This window comes from Python bivittatus, unplaced genomic scaffold (genome assembly GCF_059951505.1).
Source record: "Python bivittatus isolate LINGU-HERP-01145 unplaced genomic scaffold, Pbiv_v1 ctg000610_np1212, whole genome shotgun sequence".
Taxonomy (NCBI): domain Eukaryota; kingdom Metazoa; phylum Chordata; class Lepidosauria; order Squamata; family Pythonidae; genus Python; species Python bivittatus.
This window is the reverse complement of record NW_028277088.1, coordinates 55,571,805-55,594,348: the sequence shown is the minus strand read 5'-3', so window position 1 is coordinate 55,594,348 and position 22,544 is coordinate 55,571,805. Positions and strand designations below refer to the sequence as shown.

Here is a 22,544-nt window from a genome sequence, read left to right as displayed (position 1 = left end):
TGACTTTAACCTGCCTCAATATAGGTTGGGGAAAAGATGTGAGCAATTTCATGAGGACATGGCACAAAAAACTGATTGCCAGGGCATGTCTATGCTATGATTAGATGCAAGTGGTGAAAAGCCCTAAGATATGCTTTGGAGATTCCCTTAGTATGCTCATTGTTGAAAAAAGGAAAATAGCTCGGTCTTTTAAATGTGGTAGTTCAGGCCTTCACAGTAGTGGCCCCATTTTTTTTCCTATCCCTTTACTTGTGTCTGATTCTCAGAGGCTGTCTGGACAAGTCCCTGCAGTTTTCTTGGCAAGGTTTTTCAGAACTGGTTTGCCACTGCCTCCTTCCTAGGGCTGAGAGAAAATGACTGGCCCAAGGTCACCTAGCGGCTTTATGCATAAGGCAGGACTAGAACTCATGGTCTCCTGGTTTCTAGCCTGATGCCTTAACCACTACTGGCTCTCTAGTGGTCCCATACAGGTGTGGAATTTCCATCATCTTTGAAAACTTATCTCTTTACTGCAGTCTTTAACAAATTGAATTGCTTGCTTAATTCACAATGACTAGCTTCTATAGCCATTTCATTCCACATTGCTTTGTAACTGAAATGTTATCCTTGTCAAATTTGTCATAGGATTAATCTTCCTAGGATTAATCTCTCCAACACACTGTTAATTTTTTTCTATTCTTGACCATCACTTCTTTGCCAAATCAACTTAATTTCATTCAGAGTTAAATATTCTTAAAAAAAACATTTGTAACATTAAAAGAATACTTTATCTAGTGCCAAAAGGAAAACAATACTGAGACCAACAGCATCCCTGATTGCCACCACGAAAAAGCTCTTTCCATAATGGTCATGTGGCACATCGCTTCTATGTGTAAGTATTGTACAATAGGTGTGTGTTAAACATGTGAAAGATGTACATAAAGAAATGGCTGTTTATATAAATTCACCTAATAGTTGGGAGCAACTTTTAAAGCAACCACATGAGGTTTGCAAAAGATGTAGCTGCTTTAACAATTCAGACAGGTGCTTCACTTGCAGCAGTTGCACACGGCAATACACCTCTTTCAAATGCTTTCTGCTGACCTACTGCATGCACATACAACCTTTTTTTTTTTTTGAAATGTGGAAAATCAAATGCAATTGTACTTGCAATATGGCAATGATTGATTAGTTCTAGGAGATGCTTATCTGGAAGTGCCCTTTTCTACTATAGCCATGAAGTCTTGGATTAACTTTGAAACCCAACATAATAGCAATTTTATTATAATAGTTGTTTGTTTTAACTAGATTGTTGTTTTGTTTGTAATTGGGAGTTGAGCAACCTAGAACATCATCAAATGAATAAAAACAATGTAATGATATGCATATTAATTGATTTTAACTTGTATTCTGTTGTTTTGTACACTTGTATCTTTATTATTACAGTATCATCTGTGCCCTTAGCACATAACAAGATGTGAGCAAAATATTAAAGTTCTTCCCCTAAGGAGTTTACAGTCAGCAGTGTAGAAAAAAAATAGTTTCAGTTATTCTTCTGAACACAAGAATTGCATTCATATAACACACTGAACCACAAACCACAGTAAGCTGCATGAATCTAGTCTGTGTAATTATTATTCAGTTCTGCAAACAGACAGTTGGGTTAAGTCCATGACTGACTATTGATTATGTGCCATCACATTTGTGTCACAACCACATATATAGACTTTCTCCTTAATGATCTGTCCCAAACCTGGTCTTTCATGTTTTCCAACAATGCACACATCATCCCTATAATTGAGTCCATCCACTTTGCTACTGGTTGTCCTCTTCTCTTTCCTTCCAATTTACTCAGCATCATAGACTTCTCAAGAGTTAGGTCTATGCATAATGTGTCCAAAATGTGATAATTTGAGCCTGCTCATTCATGCCTTGAATAAAAACTCTGAATTGATTTGTTCTATGATCCATTTGTTGTTTTCTTGGTTATCTTAGGTTAATTTCATTGAGAATTAAATATTCTTAAACAATTTTTGTAACATTAAAAGAGTACTTCATCTAGTGCCAAAAGGAAAACAAGACTGAGACCAATAGCATTCTTGATTACCACCACAAAAAAGCTCTTTCCACAGTGGGGAAAAAAAAAGGTTAGGTTAAATTAGGTTAGGTTAGATATTCTCAGGAGTGTTCTCCAGCACCAAACTTCAAAAGTGTGAATGCACTTTCTCTCCTACTTTTTCAAAGTCCAACTTTCATTTCCATAGTATGTCACAGGGAAAACCATTGCTTGCACAATTCTGATCTTTGAACGTATAGACACATTACAGCTTCTATTTTCTAAGATTCATTGCTACTTTACCAAGGGCTAGTCTGCAGGATATTTCTTGACTGCTGGTTCCTTTACTGTTGACAGTAAAGACAGAACCTATCCACCACTTCAATTTCTTCATTGTTAATTCTAAGTTTGGGTGCTGTACCTATTGCCTTTAATTTGGTCATCTGTATATTTAATCTTAGTCCCATTTTTCACTTGACTTTAGTGGTTAATTCCATACATCATGGGTAAATTAACTAAGGATTTGTATGTCCTGCAAACAAAACCTGTGGGACTTTCTTCTGAATAAAGATACTGAAGATCAACTGTACTACCACCGACCGGCCAAAATTAAGTACCATGATTACAATTATCTCCCCAAGCATGGGAAGTGGGGAGAGGGAAGTGAACACTACAATGCAACGTTACTTGTTTGAAAAAAAAAAATATGGCTCATGCTTATATGTGTCACGCTTTATATCCGCTTGAAGCTTACGTTTCTAAAGCGCGGGAGGTATATGATTGTAAGTTCAAGATAACTGTCGTCTTTGTCGACGTTATTGTGTGATATGATTTGCAGTTGAATTTGAAAACAAAAGCGCCATTCCCTTATTAGTATTTCTTTGTTTAACGGATGTATTGAACATCCTCTGATGTACATAACTCATGTCCAAACTCGTGTTTGGTGAACATAACTCGTGTTCTAAACCAGGGAAATATCTTGTGCAAACTCGCTCCTCAACAGCGATTTGCCCACGTCCGCTTCGTAATCCGAGCAAACGGCTTCTCACAGGGTGGGTGGCGCCTGTGATAGGCGACGGCGGGAGACGGGCGGATAGCCCGGTCTCGAGGCGTGTGTTTCTGTTCCACGGCTGGCGCGCTCAGAGATTTGCGCGCGCGCAAAAAAGCCCTCCAGCTGTTGAAACCGTTAACGGCAGCCCGCCTTAAAAAGCTGATTGAGCTAGTGCTCCGCTGGGGCACTTATTCCCAACGTTCGGACAGGACTTGGATTTTCTTTTTCCGATCCCACCTCAGGAGAAGGAAGACTTTCCACGCTTCAGCCACGTATTTCCATAGAGGAAACGGGAACAGAGCTTGGCGGTAAAAAGGGACATTAAGATTTTGAAAGAAGGGAAGGGGAAAACTCCCAGTCTCTTCTAGGCAGCGCGAGAACAAAGAACTTCCCTCTCTCTCCCTTTCCCGCCCCGCACGTGGGGGGAGAAGCGAATTCCCCACCCCTCGATTGCTCTGACACCGCCTCCTTTCGCCGCCGATTGGTAGAAGTCTATCCCCGCTGGGCGGAGAAGGGGAGAAACTATCCAATCCGGACGACGGCAGGTTCTCTCCAATGAGAGCGGTGGCCATTGGGCCGCCGCCGGGTTTGGCGCTCTGTTGTCCGAAGCTGAGGACAAGAAGACGGGGAAGAACAGTGAAGTGAACCCGACGCACGGACAGAAAGTGAAAGGCAGCGCGGTGGGCGGGAAGCCACCGGCGGCGGAGTAGGTGCTGCTACCAGGGAGCGGGCTAGCGAGGAAACGGGCGGCGGGCAGAGGAAGAGAAAGACACACCCGCTCAGGGGCTCTTTGTCGTGCTTGGGGGCGGGGGATGGGGCTCACGCAAGTTAAGGTGGGGGTTGTCTATAGGGCGAGGGAGGCGGGGCTTCCTACGAAGGGCAGCCTGGGAGTGGTGTCTCTAAGCGCCCCTCCTCTAGTTAAATAGGACTTGAATTAGAAGGGGGTACTAGTAGGGTAAGCGAGGCTATGAAGATATGGCAAGTCTTCGGAGAAATTAGGATAAATGGGGGGATGTCTGTGGGAGGGCGCATGGGAGTCATATTGAGGTTAGAACGGGATAGAAGTGAACCTATGAGAAAGGGAAGGTGTTTCTTTGGGAAGCTGAGATTGCTCAGAATTGACGGAATTGTCATTTTCCTTCGTTCAGCACATAACACATCACTAAAGATTCATAAATGCTGGGTGCCATGGATAGTACGTGGCTATTTAGGCAATCGGTATTCAGTATGACACTTGTTTTAAAAGAATTTTAAAGAATTGTGAGAGAGGGTGAGGTTGAATCTCCTGTCGTAGGGCCAGGTTCCTTCATGAGAATTGAGGCACCGGTGTTCTATAAGAATGTTTTCAAATGGAAGCCAAGAGGTGCAAACACTTGGGATGTGAGGAGAACAAATGCTGAATGAAAATTATCCTTTGTTCGAACTGGTCCTTTCTTGTCCTCCTAAGTGTTTAGAGATCTGCAGACACAATAATGTGATTGAACAGGCAGATGGTTAAAGAGTTGGAAGCTCATCTGCAGAAGGAAGGGACAGAACAGGTTATCTTTTTAGAAATGGAATGTATTCCTGTCCTTCCTTGCTCAAATCCAACAAGACTTTCTTCACTGCATTCTATTTTGGGCTGCAGTAATTGTTTGAAAGAGAGATCACTTTGTAAATTACTGAGAATTCAAAATTGTTTAATTGAAACACATACTAGAAGTCTTACTTAATGGTAACAAAGGAAAATGACTTCCAAAAGGAGGTTCTAGACAGGAGAGCTTTAAGCCTTATGACTCTTAGTGTTACTTGTTCTGTATAATCTGGGTGTGGAATGGAAGATGAGTTGCCAGTGAAGAAGTTTCAGTGTTGTAATTTCCAAAATGTAAAAATGCCAGCTGTGATTCTATATATACCTATTTAGAAATAAATATTCTTGAACTGAAGAGATTGACTTCTGAATAGGGATGACTAAGTCTCTCATGGGACAGTACTGGTACAAACCATTAATAAAATACTGATCTTTTTTCAGTTCATTCACTGCTTTAAATACCAGTATCTAAACTGGCTAATATTCAGACACTTAAATTGTATAAGCAGACTGAAATCTGGCAAACAGTGATTATCCTGAACAATTTTATCCCATAATGGATTTTCGCTAAGAATATTTTATCAGTGGAAGTATTCTTCATTTCAGATAATCCCTGGACATGTCTCAGTATGTATTGCCTTGGAAATAACATTCTATACTGTAACAGCCTCATTTAAGAAGTGACATTTGAAGTTTTGTAAATATTTGCATTTTTATAAAATTGTTTCTTTTGAATTGAACTGCTCAACTAATCAATAGCATCTCTTTAATTGATCTAAAAACTTCCAGTTGATTTATATGACCACCAGCAGCTTTGCACACTGTATGAAAATGATACTGCTGTATTGGTCACTATGGCATATAACTTACAAAGATTTATCTTAAGAAAAAAAACTGTTATTGTATTTTGCAGTATTCTTTTTTTTTTTTGTACCTATAATAGGATGCAATTTTGAAATAATTAGTATTATGAACAAAATGAGCAAGAACTTTAAAAGAAAATACTATGTTTAACTGGCTAAAAGCCACATTATGTAGGTAAGTGTCCGACTGCAACAGTGGTATTGAAAAAAGCCTATTTAAACCTATATTTCCTGATACTGTTAGTTACAGTGAAGAAATTAATGAGAGAATTTCTGGCCCACTGTGTATTTCATGTACAGATTATTTGAAAATGTAAATAGTACTTTGTAATAAAATACCAACCTCTTTACTGTAGTTTCCCTTCACATTAGCAGCAATTCTGTAGATATTGTCTTTTGGAGTGGGATGGCTATAATCTAATAAATAATAGTATTTCTTCTATCCCACATATTGGTCCACTCTTACTGCTTTGTACAGACATACATGTGAATTGTCAGTCATTACTGATACAGTGTAATCAGAATTAAGTAAGATACTTCCTCAAGGATTTTGAACACTATTAGTGCATGAAAGGGCTGTGCCACATACATCAGGATTTTTCAGACTTGTGGTTTGATTTTTTTTACTTACTTTATTTATCTTTCACATTTTTATCCCACTACATTAAAAACACTCTTGGCAAGCATAAAAGATACTTTACATAAATAAATAAATAAACCCAAAGTGGAGAACCAGCAATCTCTAAAGATTGCTGAGCTACACTACCAGCATCCTTTTTCACTGGACATTCTGCCTGAAGCTGCTGAAGTTGTAGTTCAGCAAGTCCAGGAGAGCCACAGTGGATTGAAATAAAATGGGTTAAATAGTTTTGGTTTGCAAATCTGCTATAGTTCTAATTATGTTTGCTTCCACCTATCAGAGCAATTGAAATGGAGGAAAATATTAATTTTTAGCCTTTCTGAGTGATAAATATTGTCACTGACAAAGTAAAACAGTATGGGTTTAAAAACAATTTGTTATCTGCCTAAATTTAATATCCAGCAATTGCAATGATATGGCTAGGTGCATCAGAGATATCAGAGATATCTGCAAAGGGAGGGGGCAGTCAAGAAGGAACAGATGACCAAAGCAGAATCACATTGTCATAATGCAAGAATTTGTGTTTTTGATGAGGTTCTGGAGAGACTAAATTAAAAATAAGGTTCTCTAGAATTCAGCCAGGAGCATTCATAACAATTTTTCTGAGGAAAAATAGTCACATCCTAGTCACTTAACACTGATTTATTTGTCTAGAACATTAACTGACCAAGTAATTGTGAAATTCAGGTTTAATTTTGCACATTGGAATAGTTAAATTTTTATACTGGAATAAGTGGAGAAACTGAGCCATACATTTTTGTGCAGTTTTAATAGTTTTAATACATAATTTGCATAAATAAATTACAATAAGCAGAAGTTTTTTATTGCCAGCTTTCTATTGCTAGAGCTGTGCCAGTTGACCAGAGGCTCTGAGAATTTTTTTTTTTTAAGTAGCAGGTTCTGCAGTCTGAAACCTAAATGACTGCATGTACCTTTTAGGTAATGGGATATGAACAACGGTATATTGGCTTGCTGCAAGAAAGTTGCTTCATTAGAGAATTCAGCTTGCTTAGACTAGAAAGAGCATGCTTGGGGTGAAAATGGGCTTTGGTTGTGCTTCTGGTAAACTGGTCAAAATGAAGCAAGACTCACTAGTATATCAAGGTACACTGCATGTTAAAAGGGTATGACTAAGGTTGGCAATCTAGTCTGCCTATTATGGAGAAGAATGCAGCTTGGAATATAGGAGGATAAATGTAAAATATAAATTAATGAATTAAAGAAAAAAAGATGTGTTATGAGTGTGTAAAACTAAGAGAAAAGGGAAGGATGTTATGGATCTAAATGAAAGCATCTTGATTTTTTCAAGTGGGATTAATGAATATGGAAGTGAAGGGGTAGGTTTAATAATGGAAAAAAGAATTAAGTTATATGTCAGAAAGCATGAATTGGTGTCACCTGGAGTTTTCTGGCTGTGTATGAAAATAGAAATTTATACAGACAACATGAATCATTGTATGGATGTGGTGGAAGCAAGGATGATTGGCAAGGATAGGAGGATATGGAGAAGTATAGTAAATAGTGTTGGTGTAAGTTAAATTTAGGCATATTCCCTTTTTGGTTTTTTTTTTTTTTTTTGGTTTTTCTCTGTTGTATCTTTATTTCTGAGCTTTGCATAATACTGATTACCCTGAAAGAGAACAAAATTATAGGTTTGTCATATGTATATAACTGTGAATGTAGGGGCCAGTAGTTCCTTCACCAGGCAAATTTATTTTTTTTAATCTACGCTCAGTCGTTACCGACTCTGCAGTGACTGTTTGGACGAGTCCTTTTGCAGTTTTCAAGGCAAGGTGTTTTGGAAGTGGTTTGCCAGTGCCTCCTTCCTAGAGCAGAGCCCAGCTGGCGAGCACAGGAGGCGGGGTTTCCGTTGCTTCGCGCCCTTTTTGGGCACGCACGGTTTTTCGTGCTTACTGGCAACTGCTCCTGACTCCTTTTTTTTTTTTTTTTTGCAAGGCGCCACCAGCATTTTTCCTCCCACCAGAGTGAGAGTCCCCATTTATCTACTCACGTGAGTTTTCAAACTGTTGGGTTTACAGGAACTGGGGAGGAAACAGGAGCTCACCCTGCTAACGTGAAGGCTGGACTCGAACCGCTGAAGCGTCGACCATTTCTGGCCGGCAACTTTCAGCGTCATTAAGCCGCTGCGCCACCGCGCCCCCCACCAGGCAAATAATTTGAATTAAAAAAGAACAGAATCCTCGCAAGAATTATAAGAAAATTAGTGTGTGTTTGTTTAACAAATATATTAGATTTGAAAATCACAGAAGGTATGTTAATTCTTTCATAACATAGTTGAAGAACTGTTTTCTGTGTATTATATTGTCATGTAATGTCCCTTTATTCCTAGCAGTCGTTTTCTAGCCATTTTTGGGCAATGGATTGATGCTTCAGTAAGTTGTCTAGAAAATTATAGGTCTCTTGAGTCACGCCGTCAGATGGCTTCATTTTTGCGTTGGTGATCATTAACAGGAAAATGGTATTCTAGTAAGAAAAAATGGCCTTCTCCTGGCCCTTTAATGGAGGTCTCATCAGCAACACTCAACAGCATACACTTGATTAACTTGAAAAGGTGCCTTAAACAATAATAAAGACAAAAGTCATAGCCTGCAATGCATATGGCATATTTTGTGCTCTTGCTTAAAAGCGATCAGGCATATATTTGCAGGCTTGTAGAGATACTTGAAAAAGTCAAAAGACTGGAGTAGCAAATAGCCACACTTAAGAGACAGAGATTTATTTTATAAAGAAGGAACTGCCGTAGGAGTTGACAAGAGGAAACACCTCTGCATAAGTAAGAGAATCAAAGAAAGAATCAAGTCCAGTGGACAAGAAGCAAGTGTCATAGAAGAATTCTGCATTATTGGAACTTTAGAAATGCTTTAAGGACCTTTGCAGATGAGATAGGATTTGAGCCTTTAAGAGAACAGCAGTGTAGTACAGGAAAGAGGACTGTATCATTGGAGGGTATTGAGGATGCTGCTGTGCTTCTAAAGAGAGCAAAGAGTGACTATTACGAGAAACTAAAATAAATTTGGGCTCACTGGACCCATTGTGAAGCAAGGGCAGGGGCCAGGTATGCAACAAACCCATTTTCAAGACTTAATAATCTGCTGGCAACTATTCTTTCCTACATGGAGACAACAGATACTGCAAAGAAGATCTAGGAAGGAAAGTCATGAATATCTTGTTACCCAGCTTTCCAGCTTATAGAAGAGTACTAGAATAATTACAAGTGAATGACTGTGGAAATGGTGTTGATGGAGATATTTGCTTTCTGGGACCATGGTCTTAGTTATCTTGATCATAGGCTGCAGGGATGAGATGGCTTGCACCTGTTAAGGTAAAACTGTGGCTAAACTATGGTGAGCTGATGAGAAGGGCTTTAAACTACATTCTGTGGGATTAGAGATAGATATCTTGAAGGAAAGACCTCAGATAATGGCTTATATGCTGTAGAAGGAAGTGGAAATGTAATAATGGGGTCTCAGCTTGAGTCACATTGTAGGATGGCTAATTTTTTTGGATGCTGACAGTTAGCCAAAAAGAAAGAATAATACGAAAAATATTACTGGTGTCTACTATCACTCCAACCTCCCTAAACAAGGAGAACATATTGGTGATGCCTTTCAAAAGCATATTACAGGTAGTCCTCTCTTAATGACCACAACTGGGACCGGAATCTTGATCATTGAGCAAAGTGGTCATTAAGCAAGACGCCCACATGACTGCTTCACTCAACGACTGCAATCTGGGCACTCCTGGTTGCAATCGTTAAGCGAACTCCTGGGTTGTTAAGCAGGGCGAAAGAGCTGCCTGTTGAAGGATTTCAGCTTTGTGCAGAGCTGAAATCCTTCTGGCAGGCTGCTCTTTGAGAGTGAAAGGGCTGCCTGCCAGATGGTTTCAGCTTCGCATGGAGCTAAAATCCTCCCGGTAGGCAGCCCTTTCACTCTCAAATGTTCCTGCAGCCCACTGAAGGGTTTCACCTCCCCTCCATACATGGAGGGGAAATCCTTTGTGGGGCTGCAGGAATGGAACTGAAACCTTCAGGATTTGAGCTTTGTTTCTGCAGCCCGCCAAGGGGTTTTCCCTCCCCTCCATCCACATTTTATGATGTGGAGTGCTTTATGGGTCATAAAGCACCCTTTCCGAGGCCGTCATAACTTTGAATGGTCGTTAAATAACTGGTCGTAAGTTGAGGACTACCTGTACACGTTTTTGAAAGAGGTATGAATCATGTAGTGACACATGTTGGGAGTTCCTGTGATGGAGTGGAATTATGAAGGCCAGGTTCAGGGAGATAAACATTTTCTTAGCTCACCAGAAGAGTGTGGGAAGAACAAGAGGATGAGACTGGCACCTCCCTGAGGAATTCACACTGTTGTGACTGGCTGACTTTGGGAACTGGGGTTTCAGTCTGGGAAGACTGATGTCAGGCCTAGCCCAAGGAACTCCAAGAGACCAAGTAAATTCAGTCCAGCTATGTTTATTAGCTACAACCTCTAGCAAGAATCTTCCCAGACTGAAACCCCAGTTCCCAAAGTCAGCCAGTCACAACAGTGTGAATTCCTCAGGGAGGTGCTAAGTGATGTGGTTGTAAAGTGTGATATCATGTGACCACACCAACTTAACAATGGCAGTTATAGTTGCTGTCATTAAGTGAATCCTTAACAGTTGTTAAGCATGATGTCGTGTGATCGCCATTTGCAACCTCCTACCAGCTTTCCCATTGACTTTGCTTGTCAGAAGCCAGCAGTGAAGGTCTCAAATGGCGAGCATGTGACCGCGGGACACTGCAACCATTGTCATTGTGAGTCAGTTGCCAAGTGCCTGAGTTGTGATCACGTGATTATGGGGACACTGTGATGGTTGTAACTACGAGGACTGGTCATAAGTCTCCTCGTTCAGCTCCACTGTAACTTTGAATGGTTGCTGAACAAGTGATTGTTAAGCAAGGACTACCTGTAGTACAAATCTGGGTACTGAACTATGTTGAAATCAGGAATGGTTTCCAGTTTTTATTAAATTCTGTGTCAGATTTACTTTTGATACAAAGTACAAGATACAAAGTTAATTCTAGACATCAAAGTATACTCCCTTACTGTAACTTAGTTAACCATTCTTATGTAGAAGGGATCAAACTTTCCAATAAAAGGCATGTAGTATCCTTGCAGTAGTTAGCATATATGGAGCTAATTTGGTGTGCCTTGTGGGAAAATATGATTTTGTAAAGTTTAGTAAAAGTATTGTAGGTTGAGGTGGGAACTTTTAAAGATTTTTTCATTCTGGTATGAATTAATTTTCAAAATTACTGAGCTTTACAGCATTGCTATCAAATATCGAAGAATGATCCAACCTGATCATTGCAGTTCCAGCAATTTTTAGAAAATGAACTATCCCTTTTCACAACCAGGACTGCGGAATATATCAATGATAAAATGTGCAAATTTTCTCCAAATATAAATTTTGGTGTAAATTCTTCCATTTAATTTCCCATTGTTGGATATTTATTATTGTATCTAAATTCTGTATCCATTTAATCATGCAGTTTTTGATTTACTCCAGTTCTGAGTCATACTTCCTCATCAATTTATAAGGCCCAGCAGATGCTCCAAAGTACGTATCGTAACATTTTCAAATTCATTCAAATCTCTATGTGTTCCATTTGTTTCTGTAACTCTTTTAATATTATGCTACTTATTTGAAGATATTGAAACCAGTCAAGTGAACTAAGCCATTGTGAAATAAGAATCTCCAAAGATCTTATCTTATTAATAATCAGATCTTCTAATCTAAATGAATTACCTCTCCACTGAATTTATGACTTGTGAATCTTTCAGATCATTCAGAAATGTATTTGTTTTTGCATGGCTTTCTTTCCATTTGATGCCAGAGAGATAAACAAACCTGTCATAAATGCTCTGCTAGCATTCCATAATGTAGATTAAAAAAAAAGGAACAGTTAAATTGGTTCAGTTAGCAAGTCAAAAAGTTGCTGTGATAAAAGTTTGTGTTGCAATTGTTTGTGAAATGAAAGCCCATAGTGAGTACTCATCACCATGCTTTAAGCAATGCACAGTGATTGAATTTTTTACTGTCAAAGGAGGCCCTGCAATTAAAATTCACCTTTGAAAGCAGATTGTTTATGGTGATGCCTGTTTTGAAGTGAGTACTGTGCATTGTTGAACCAAAAAAATGTTAAGATAGTGAACCAGGAAGAGCTGATTTGTGTGATCAAGATTGAAGTGGATGGCTTATGACAGCAGCTTGATGTCATAAGAGAAAGATTGATGAACCAATTAAGGACAATCAGCAGATCACTCAAAGGGACATTGCTTGCCAAGTTTGGCATTTCACAGGAACAATTGTGAAGTTGGATTTCACAGTCTTACTTATTTGTCATACAGTCCAGATTGGCAGCATGCATCTTTCACTTTTTTCCAAAGTTGAAGGAATATCTTTATGGGCATCTCTTTGACTCAGATGTACAAAGGACTATCAGGACCTGGTTGAAAAGACAGAGTGTTAAGTTCTTTTGTGACAGCTTTAAAAAGTTTGCAGAATTGTGTAGTAAATGGTAGAGAAGTAAATAGAGGTAAGAAAAGAGCTTATCTTAAGGATTATTTTCCTGTTTCATTTATTAAAACATCCTTGTATAAACTAAAGTTATGGAGGTAGAGGCAGACTTTTCATTCAACCCTCATAGTACTTATTAAAAATATTTAAAAGGAATTGGAAATGTAAACCCTAGGGATGTGATTGCACTTTCAAATAACTGAAAGGCTGTCACATAGAGGAAGATCATTATTGTTTTAGGGTACAGACACAGAGTAATGGATTCAGTTACAGGAAGTAAGTTTCCAACTGAATGTTAGAAAAAACTAGAACAATTTGCAAGAGAGGTGTTTAATTGAAAGCATTCAAACAGAATCTAGATAGCCATCTATGCTTTAATTTGGATTCTTGAACTTTGCAAGAAATTAGACTCAGTGCTTGAATGGACCCATCTGATTCTGATTGTATGTTTTAAATACCTTTATGTTGCAAAAAAAAAAAAAAAGTATTTTGTGTATTGTATTCATGCGCCTTGTGGCAGGTGTCAATTCACTAAGAGTTATCTAGATTCACATTACTGCATTGCCTGTACTTTAAATTTATCAGTGCAGCATGCCAGTTTTGAAAGTGTTTTCCCCACTGTTCTCACACAGGTCCCCAGTTTGAATAGGTACAATGTAATGGATATTGCCCTAAGTCTTTAAAACAGGTGTATGTAATACTTTTAAACTGAACTCTGAACTGGGTCATTGATGCTTATCCCCAATTTTAATAGACCCAGGTAAACAGCAGGAACTATTAAGCCCCTTGCGGACTGCTATCCCTGGCTGGTGAATTACAATTTATGTCTAGCAGTCACAAATTGCGGATATATATTGTAAAGCCTGCTTCAGAGAAAGTTTACTGTAGTATTGTTGAGCTGAAAAAAGTATTGTGCAGTGACAGTTGATTTTAGCCTTATATTGACTGTAGTGTTCCTGATTCAGATTTGTATATATTTTTAACTTTTAGCTAAACATATTAAACCAAGTTAATATAGTAGCAATAAAGGTACTTTTTTTCTAAATAATAATCCTTTTATGTAACAACTGAAAATTAATGAATCTATGGTATATAGTTCAGCATGCAGGAACCAAAGTGCAACCTTGTTCCAATTTCATTTTTGTTCTCCAAATGCAGTGATTGATGATGGCCTCCAAGACTGAGTTTCTGTCTGTCAGAAGCAAGAGATGGATATCAGGACCTGGCCCTCTTGAAGCAAAAGAGTAACAGCTTAATTAGCTGTTACAATAAGTGGCACATTAGAATAAAATGTGTAGTCCCCTAAGAATAGGGGACAAATTAATTCACATTTTAAGTCAAACTTAACTAGTCATATTTTTCAGTCTTATATTTTAAGCAGAATGTATTCACAGGTATATGCACTTTTTCTGAATTTTGTGAATCAGTTTTCAGCTTGAAACATTCAGACAATATATGTGTGTGTGTGTGTGTGTGTGTGTATATAATATATATATATACATATACATATACATATATATATATATATATACATATACATATATATATATATATATATATATATGAAATCTGTGCACAAAAATGTGCATATAAATAGAATGATGCATTAGATTATATTGCATAAAATATATATTGAAGAAAGTGCATATGAAGTACATATGTTAGGAGAAATATACATAAATGTGTGAAATGTTTTGTTACAGCTTTTTATCATAAATTCCAAATTGATATGGAAAAAGGATGGCATAAATGGAAAAATAGAACAAGTAAAAGGGAATTGTGCATAAATTGTGTGTGCCATCCAGAATTACATATGTGCAGCTATATATATATTTAATAAATAAATAAATAAATTTGCAATAGTAATTCATCCTTGGGTGATTTTGCATCAACTGCTTCTGCAGCAGAAGTTTTTTCCCCTTTAATTTGTTAATATTGGTAAGATCAAAATAATCTTTTTGAATTCAGAAATACAGTGTAAATTTGTAGAAAATTATTTTAGGTCTTAATGCAATTTTAGTGATATTTTAAGCTTGTGTCAAGAAATTTTAAACATTGCATGTTAAAATAGTCCCTCCTTCTCCCCCCCCCCCAGGTTTGGAGCAAGTTTTCATAGCATAGAATATCACATGGCAATTTCATACACTTAATTCCGTACATTTAACTGCATACTTTTTACCGGTGAAGAGAATTTTATTACACACTGATTGCACTGTTAGCTGAACGCTTGTGTACTGTGGTTTCTTTAACATTTGGAGCTGCTAACTGTGACTGTGTCAACTGTTGTGTTAATAAACTTGGCACCATTTACCTGAATGGCAACAGTAAATAATGAAGAGAACCTGCTTGTCTGGCCACTATGGCTGTCTTTTGAATGTGAATGTTATACTTGAGCACTTTTTTGTGCAGCAAAGAAATAATTATTATTAAAGAAATAATAGTTTATTTGACCTAGCATCTGATTACCCAACATTGTTAGTTGGCCCTTAATCGGTTCAAACAATTGAGAACTTAATAGGAGTAGTACAGTGAACCCCCCCTTTTTAAAAGAAATCATAATGTGAGGAGACTGCATATTTCCTCCTAATGATCCATTTGCTTTTCTTTACTGATGACAGGGGTAGGCATCTGCGGTGTGTGTGTGTGTGTGTGTGTGACAAAATGTGCATTACAACACAAATCAGATTACTTATATGTGTGTGACTTGGGATGCAAGTACAAAAGGCCAAGGTTTGTGTTACGACACACATTTTGTAATTTTTGTATATCGCAGTTTATACCAGATAACTATGCAATAAGTTACTGTTTTTTCTATTACATGCCAGTTCAATGTAATTATCAAAAGGTAAGCTGATACAGCTATATCACATTTCATATGCAATGCTTCTTTTCGTGACTTAGTTGAACATGGTAGTGATGAACCATCCACTAATTACAGAAAGCCATCATTAATATGTGTATAATTTTAGGTATTGTAGTTCATTTGATAATACACTGAAAAGAGGAAAGGTTTTTCTATATAGAACTATATAGAGTTCTATATAGAAAAACTATAAGAGCCCTCATTTACCACCATTTTCCATAAAAGATGTAAGAAAAGCTGACATGAGAGTATCCTAATTCTTCCTTTTTTTGTTGTACAGAATTCTTTATCTAGAGTCACTAGATTTTTTAACACCTTTGTATTCTTCCTATCAAAGCATTCATTTTCTTAAAAATAGCATATTCTATTTCTACTTATGAAAGCTTATAGATTCTTATTTACCAAATACCTAACTTGTACACTAAAAATTTATTTATTGTATGAATAAGAATTTATAAGCTTTTATTCTTAATCATAACTCTGCAGGATGAGTTTTGAAAAAAAAGCTTGAGAGACATTCAGTTCTTTGTGAAGAATGAATGTTGCTGCTGTTACTGTTATTTTAATTTATATAGTTGCCCATCTCATATTTGTGACTCTGGGTGGCTTACATAAACATAAACAGTACCAAAAAATTAAAAAAAAAGAGCCATGTAGACAATACAAATATTAAAAACAATTAAACAATTAAAGGCATACAGTTCAATCATTGGGAGAGCATAGCCATTCAAGAACAGTACAGCCATTTTATGGGCTCCATACCACTCTTTGATCCCCAGGCCAGATGGCAAAGCCAGGTCTTTGGGCCCTTCCAGAAGGCCATCAAGGTCGGGGCCAGCCTGATCTGGGAGGGAATGATGTTCCATAGGGCAGGTGCAGCAGGAGAAAAAACCCTCCTCCTGGGTCCCACCAGATGACATTCTCTAGTGGACAGAACCCACAACAAACCTCTTCTACTGGACCTGATGGGACAGGTAGATATCACTTGGGAGAGGCAGTCCCTCAAATAACTTGGTCCCATGCCATGTAGGGCTTTATGGGTTGTCACCAGAACCTTGAATTGGACCTGGAAGCTAATTGGTAACCAATGAAGTTCACGGAGCGGAGGCATAACGTGTGCAGATCTAGGTCCATGCATAACTGCTGCGCTGCTGCATTTTGCACCAACTGAAACTTCCAAATACTCTTCAAGGGGAGCCCTGTGTAGAGCGCATTACAGTAATCCATGCAGGAGGTGACCAGGGCATGAGTGACTGAGTGTAGAGCCTCCTGATTCAGGAATGGGCACAACTGGTGCAACAGCTTAAAGGTGTGCAAAGGCCTCCTAGCCACGATTGCCTCCTGCTCTTTCAGCAGGAGACGTGAGTCCAAAAGGAACCCCAGATTGCACACTGGGTTTTTTTTGGGGAAGTGTAACCCCATCCAGAACCAAAGATGGTAAACTCTTAGATCCAGGTGGCCCCCAAACCCAAAGCTGCATAATATGTTAACATATTGTTTATTTGCTTGCTTGTTTATAAAAAGTTAATCCATCTTGTGGCTATTTTTGAATAGTTCAGAGTGGAAATATTTAATAATTAACTTAATTAAGGATTTTTAAAAAGATTGATTCAGTGAAAGCTTTTAAGAACATACACTGAAACTATAAACCCTTTAAATGCCTGTAGTCACAGAACAAGAATATTATCCAAACATTTATTATTTATTTATTAGACTTTTACCCCTCCTTTATTTTTGGTCAGTTCAAGGTGACATACATATCTAATGTTCCCACATCCTATTTTCCCACAACAACCCAACTGGCTTTCATGCCTAAGGGAGAACTAGAACTCACTGTCTTCTGGTTTCTAGACAGTACCTTAGCTACTACAATAAATGGAGAATCTTACATTGGCACTGGAAGTTTACCAGGCAGTCATTCCTTCCAAGAGTGTTATTTGTATTAAACATTCATATTGTCAAAAAAGGCATCGTATGTTCCAGATCCTGTTCAAGAAAATACTATCCATAACTGTGCCTAGGACGTAATTTTTAAAACTTACTGTATTCCTACATTTATTTTATGGAATGGGTTTAATGCTAAAATTGATACATCAATAAAAAGGCACCAAACTACTTACTACGCTTGAATAAGTTAAATGATATAAGCCATTTTTTTTAAAAAAAGTGTGTGTTTATATTATACAGGTAGTCCTTGTTTAGCAACCAGAATTGGGACCGACAACTCAGTTGTTAAATGAAGCGGTTGCTAAGTGAAACTGCGAGTGTGCTTATGATTTTACTTCAGCTTTTCTTTGCTTTACAGACCTGCAAAAGTTATAAATGCAAGGATTGGTTGCAAAGTTACTTTTTCATCACCATTGTAACTGTGAACCGTCTCTGTCTAAGCACTACCTGTAGAATGTAGAAATGTTCCAATCCTTCCCCATTATCATAATCATATGAATATAACAAAAGTTTATGTATTCATTTTTTAATTAAGATCTTTTAATCAGTATATGGCTATAGTTTATTAAATATATAAATCACCCTGCATCTATATATATCATTTTAAAAGGAAAATATATTACCATTGTGCAAAAAAGAAGCATACTCTATTCCAATGACCTGAATGATTAACTGCTTTTTAATCAACATCTGTATAAAAGGGAACATTTTGATTTTACAATTAAAAAATCAAGATAAATAGTTCCAATTAGACTTCACTTTTCAGTATAATTTGTTACTAAATTAAAAAAAAATTGTAGGCAGTATTATTCACATATCCCCCACTTTATGGATAATATGACTGAATTTTCAATATGAAATGGTTATTTGTGGATATTATTTGTTGTATTTCTGGCAAACCGCATCTAAATAGCAAATTGGAATATTAGCAATATTGTACAAGTGACAGTCCAATCAAGGGATTTTCCTGAAATTCTTGTGGAACTTAGTTATGTTTTCTTTGGGTGTTCCTTATTCTGTTTCAGTGCAATAGTATGGAAGACTTATGCCTACCATCCTTTGGCTTCATTCAGCCACCCACCTTAAGAAACAGTAGCCAAAGCTGGATGCTCAAGAGCCATCAGACTTTATCTCAAGAGGACCAAAGACCAGTGCTGGTTAAACTATCCTTTTGTCTCATTCCAGCAATCCCTTTTTTGCTACATGCATATCCTATGATAATTTCCAGATGAATCAACTGCAGCTACCTCATCTGCCTTATCCATTAATGCTGTTGAGCAACATACGCAGGGCAGCAACTTGGTCCTTAGTCTCTACTTTCATGAGGTATCCCAAGAGATGCATCTGATGAAGTGAGTGTAGCTCACGAAAAATTATGCCTTTTAATAAAATACGTTAGCCTGAAAAGGTCATACCAAACTGCTGATTTGAAATATCATAATTTTAATTCTTGACCTTGCCAGAGACTTACTTTGGCAGAAGACTCTTGAAACAAATACTGTCTTATTTATTTAGAAATGTTCTGTGGCCACCCATCTTAAGTACTTAACTCTGGGCAGCTAACGATAGCTTATAAAAAACAGTAGAGTATGCTCAATGAGTACTACCCATCATCCTGGGGACAGCTCTGTTTATTTTAATTATGGATATGCCCAGCCACAGTAGGAAAATGGAACTTTGGATTTATCATAACACCTTTTAATAATCTGGACAACTTCCATTTAGAAAAGGTGAAGGGTTTTTTTGAATGAGGAAACTATTATACTTATTTATCTTGCATCTAACCCCTCACACCTTTCTTTTGTCCTACACTTTGGTGCCCTTAATAATAATGCTTCTCAGCCTCTAAACTGGTAAAGAGATTGCTCTCTGCTGCCACCCAGAGGTTACAAAATTATTGCTCATAGCTGCCAAAGTTGTAGGAAGAGTCCCAATCCTGGGTACAGGTCAGCTGCTGTAAGGTATTACATAATACACATTTACATATTATTCTCCCTTGGAGTAACAGCAAAAATAGTAAGGAAAGAAACGTGAAGGTTAATAGAATGGGTAGATATGCACTGGAAAAAAAGAACAGAAGTGGATGGAAATGAGAGAGACATGGAAAAAGTAATTGCAAAGAAAGGAAAGAGGTTCTGTTATGGCATTACAAAAAGAGATAAGTTAACTCAGAGCAGCAACAAACCTTCAAAGGTATCTTTCCCATCCCTCCACTTTGCAGCAGAAGTGATTCTAAAGCCATTTGTACTTCATACTTTGTGATGAAAAGCAATTATATACAGGTTTAAAAAAATGAAACTTAATATGGAGTGTATCTTGCATTTTGTTTTTATAATTAATTTTGTTGGTTGTTATCAATGTCTCATGTAACTAATGTGATAGAACAGGGAAGGTTCTATTAACACTTGAAACTGATGTTCGTCAGCATGTCAGATATTTTATTTCTGTAGCTTCAAGTAAACTTGACTCTGATACTTCACCCTGATAGTGGATTGATGCAATTTCTATTCATAGAGGATCTATGTTTTGTACTTCAACAATATTTTTATACTTCATAGTGACTACACTGAAAAAAACATACCTTAGTCAATGTTTTAATGTCTGTAATTCACCTCCCTTTGCTGTAAAAAAAGAAAAAAAATTGTACACATTTCTAGCTAACATAGAACTCCAAGGCAATTCACAAGAGATCATCACAGTAAAAAAAAATAAAAATCTTCAAATGATTTCTAAATGTGAAATTCAGATAAAAATAGCTGGAGGCCTTATTAATCAGGTAATACTCATCTCTAGAGAATGAGAATTTATGTTCATGGCTGCTAATGACAGCTGCTTTTATCCCCCCCCCCCAATAACTATGGCTATAACTATATTTATGGTTAATGAGATGTTTGAATTATTTGTCATGACCAGAAGCTGCAGCTTTTTTACTAACATTCTACCCACATTTAATGATAGCAAGCTTAATGGCAGCTTTTTCTCATAGCAGGAATGTAAATGACTCACCTGTTGATAGTATTGGAAATTACAAATAGCAGCTATCATAAGCTGTCTGCTACTAATATAGCTTCTTGAATCCAGTATCATTAGAATGGAGTAACTGTTGGTGGGGGAGGGGATATGAACAATATTATATGATTTGAACTTCCAAGGAGGAAAAGAGTGCTGGCAGCTGTAGACAGATTATGTCCATATCACCTAATTTACAAAGGAGTTTCTCCTTATTTATATAAACATTCTTATTTACATAATCAATGGCATATATGTACATCAGCCACTGAAAGCCGATTGTGTTTGATCTTACATCCACATTTTGTTATTTTCAGGGATAACTATGGGTCAGACCGGAAAGAAATCTGAGAAAGGACCAATTTGTTGGAGGAAGCGTGTAAAATCAGAATATATGAGGCTTAGACAGCTCAAGAGGTTCAGACGGGCAGATGAAGTAAAGGTAACTAATTTCTAATTTGAATGATACAAACTAAAGATTTTTTTTTTGCTTTTTGCTAGTTTTGTAGCTAAACATTGCCTATTGATTGATAAATGCTGATTCTGAAGGAAAGCCACAATGACAGCATTCAGTAATGAGATAAGGCTGTCTTAGCAATTGTTCCTGGTATGGGCTATTTAGCTGTTTTCCATTTGATATTTTTGTCTCTTTTAGAAAAACTCCAGTATTGTTACTAGAAAGATAATGCATGTATATCCAAAGTGCATAATTTTAATCTTTCTGAACATATAGTTTGGACTTTTACAGCAGAATGGCTATAATCCAAAATGCCCAGTAATGTGATTTTCTACTTTAGGTAGAAACAGCCATATCATGTTGTAAAGTCCTATTGAAACTCTCTTTAGTTTCTGAATTGGCTAGCTATGTGTCAGAAGGCTGTTGGAGAAAACATAAGCTTAAACAGTTTTTTGAGTGTGTAGAATTAGTACAGTTCTAGGGATCCTATTTCAAATGGTACTACTTGTAAGCATGGAGTAAGTTAAAAACACAGTGTCTTGCCAAATATAGTTGTGCAAAAATTCGGTTTGGAAATTCATTCTGAAGGCAAGTCAGTTAAATCTCCCAGTAGAATTGCTTTCCAAATCATCTAAAATTGATTGCTTTTAAGTCTATTCAGGGATTCAGTTTGGTGACACAAATTGAATTAATTATCAAATGACATGTGATCTACACAGGTTTATATGCAGAATATAATAACCATACAATAGTTTTAAATACATTCTGAAAATTGTAATTAAAACAGTTGCCTGAAAAAAGTACAGATCAGGGAGTATAGTAGAATGATTTATTTTTTAAAATTGTTGATTTAACTCCATCCTATAGGAATAATGTTTTTCACTAATACATATTTTATATAAATTCAATTTTCTTCATTTATAGTGGGCAGGATTAAAAGCACTTCTGCATGTAGCTTTCAGGACCTTTCCTCTGAACAGCTCCCCCCCCTCCCCCAACTAGTTAAAATGGGTCTGAGACTGGCAACATAGACTAAGAAAGATGCTGGTAAAAGATGCTAGCTTGTAAGATATTTCATTTCATTTCATTTCTGTCCCATCATAAGTAACATGGATTCCTATCAGCTTATATTCATACATTATCTTAAGATAAACCCAAGGGTTGTGCAAAATATCTACCCCCACACCCTTCAGTCACATTGCAAGTCTCTGATTTTGGTGCCTATAGCATTGGCATTCTGGTGTATGGTTATGAATCTTGATTAAATGTATATACTAATATAATTTATAGACTGGTTGATCTCTTGTTTTGTCTGAAGCAGTTAGATTCTATGTTTAATTAGCTGTTTTTGAGCTATTTGAATGTTGTTACATATTAATCTTAAATGTTTTGATGAACATGATGGAAGGAAAAGAGTATATTGTCTGCCACACTCAGAATCACTGTGTGAGACGTTATAGCTACCTATCCTCCAGCAATCCTTAATAAGATTGATATTTCCTACTTTAAATAGAAGAAATGGTGATCTTGCAA

At 37.1% G+C, this 22,544-nt stretch overlaps 1 protein-coding gene across 5 annotated transcripts in view; it reads left to right on the top strand.

Annotated features, from left to right (window-relative positions):
• The first annotated feature begins 3,629 nt into the window (after nucleotides 1-3,629).
• EZH2 (enhancer of zeste 2 polycomb repressive complex 2 subunit) overlaps nucleotides 3,630-22,544 on the top strand; it is a 60,145-nt gene continuing 41,230 nt past the window's right edge. For 2 of the 5 annotated variants that reach the window (XM_007428542.4, XM_007428541.4), the window contains exons 1-2: nucleotides 3,630-3,792; nucleotides 20,872-20,996. In XM_007428542.4, coding sequence (XP_007428604.1) covers nucleotides 20,880-20,996 — 117 coding nt within the window. In that variant the 5' untranslated portion in view covers nucleotides 3,630-3,792; nucleotides 20,872-20,879. Of the gene's footprint in view, nucleotides 3,797-18,730; nucleotides 18,898-20,871; nucleotides 20,997-22,544 lie in introns of all 5 variants that reach the window. The other 3 variants (XM_025166851.2, XM_025166852.2, XM_015888126.3) reach the window with 3 other exon arrangements.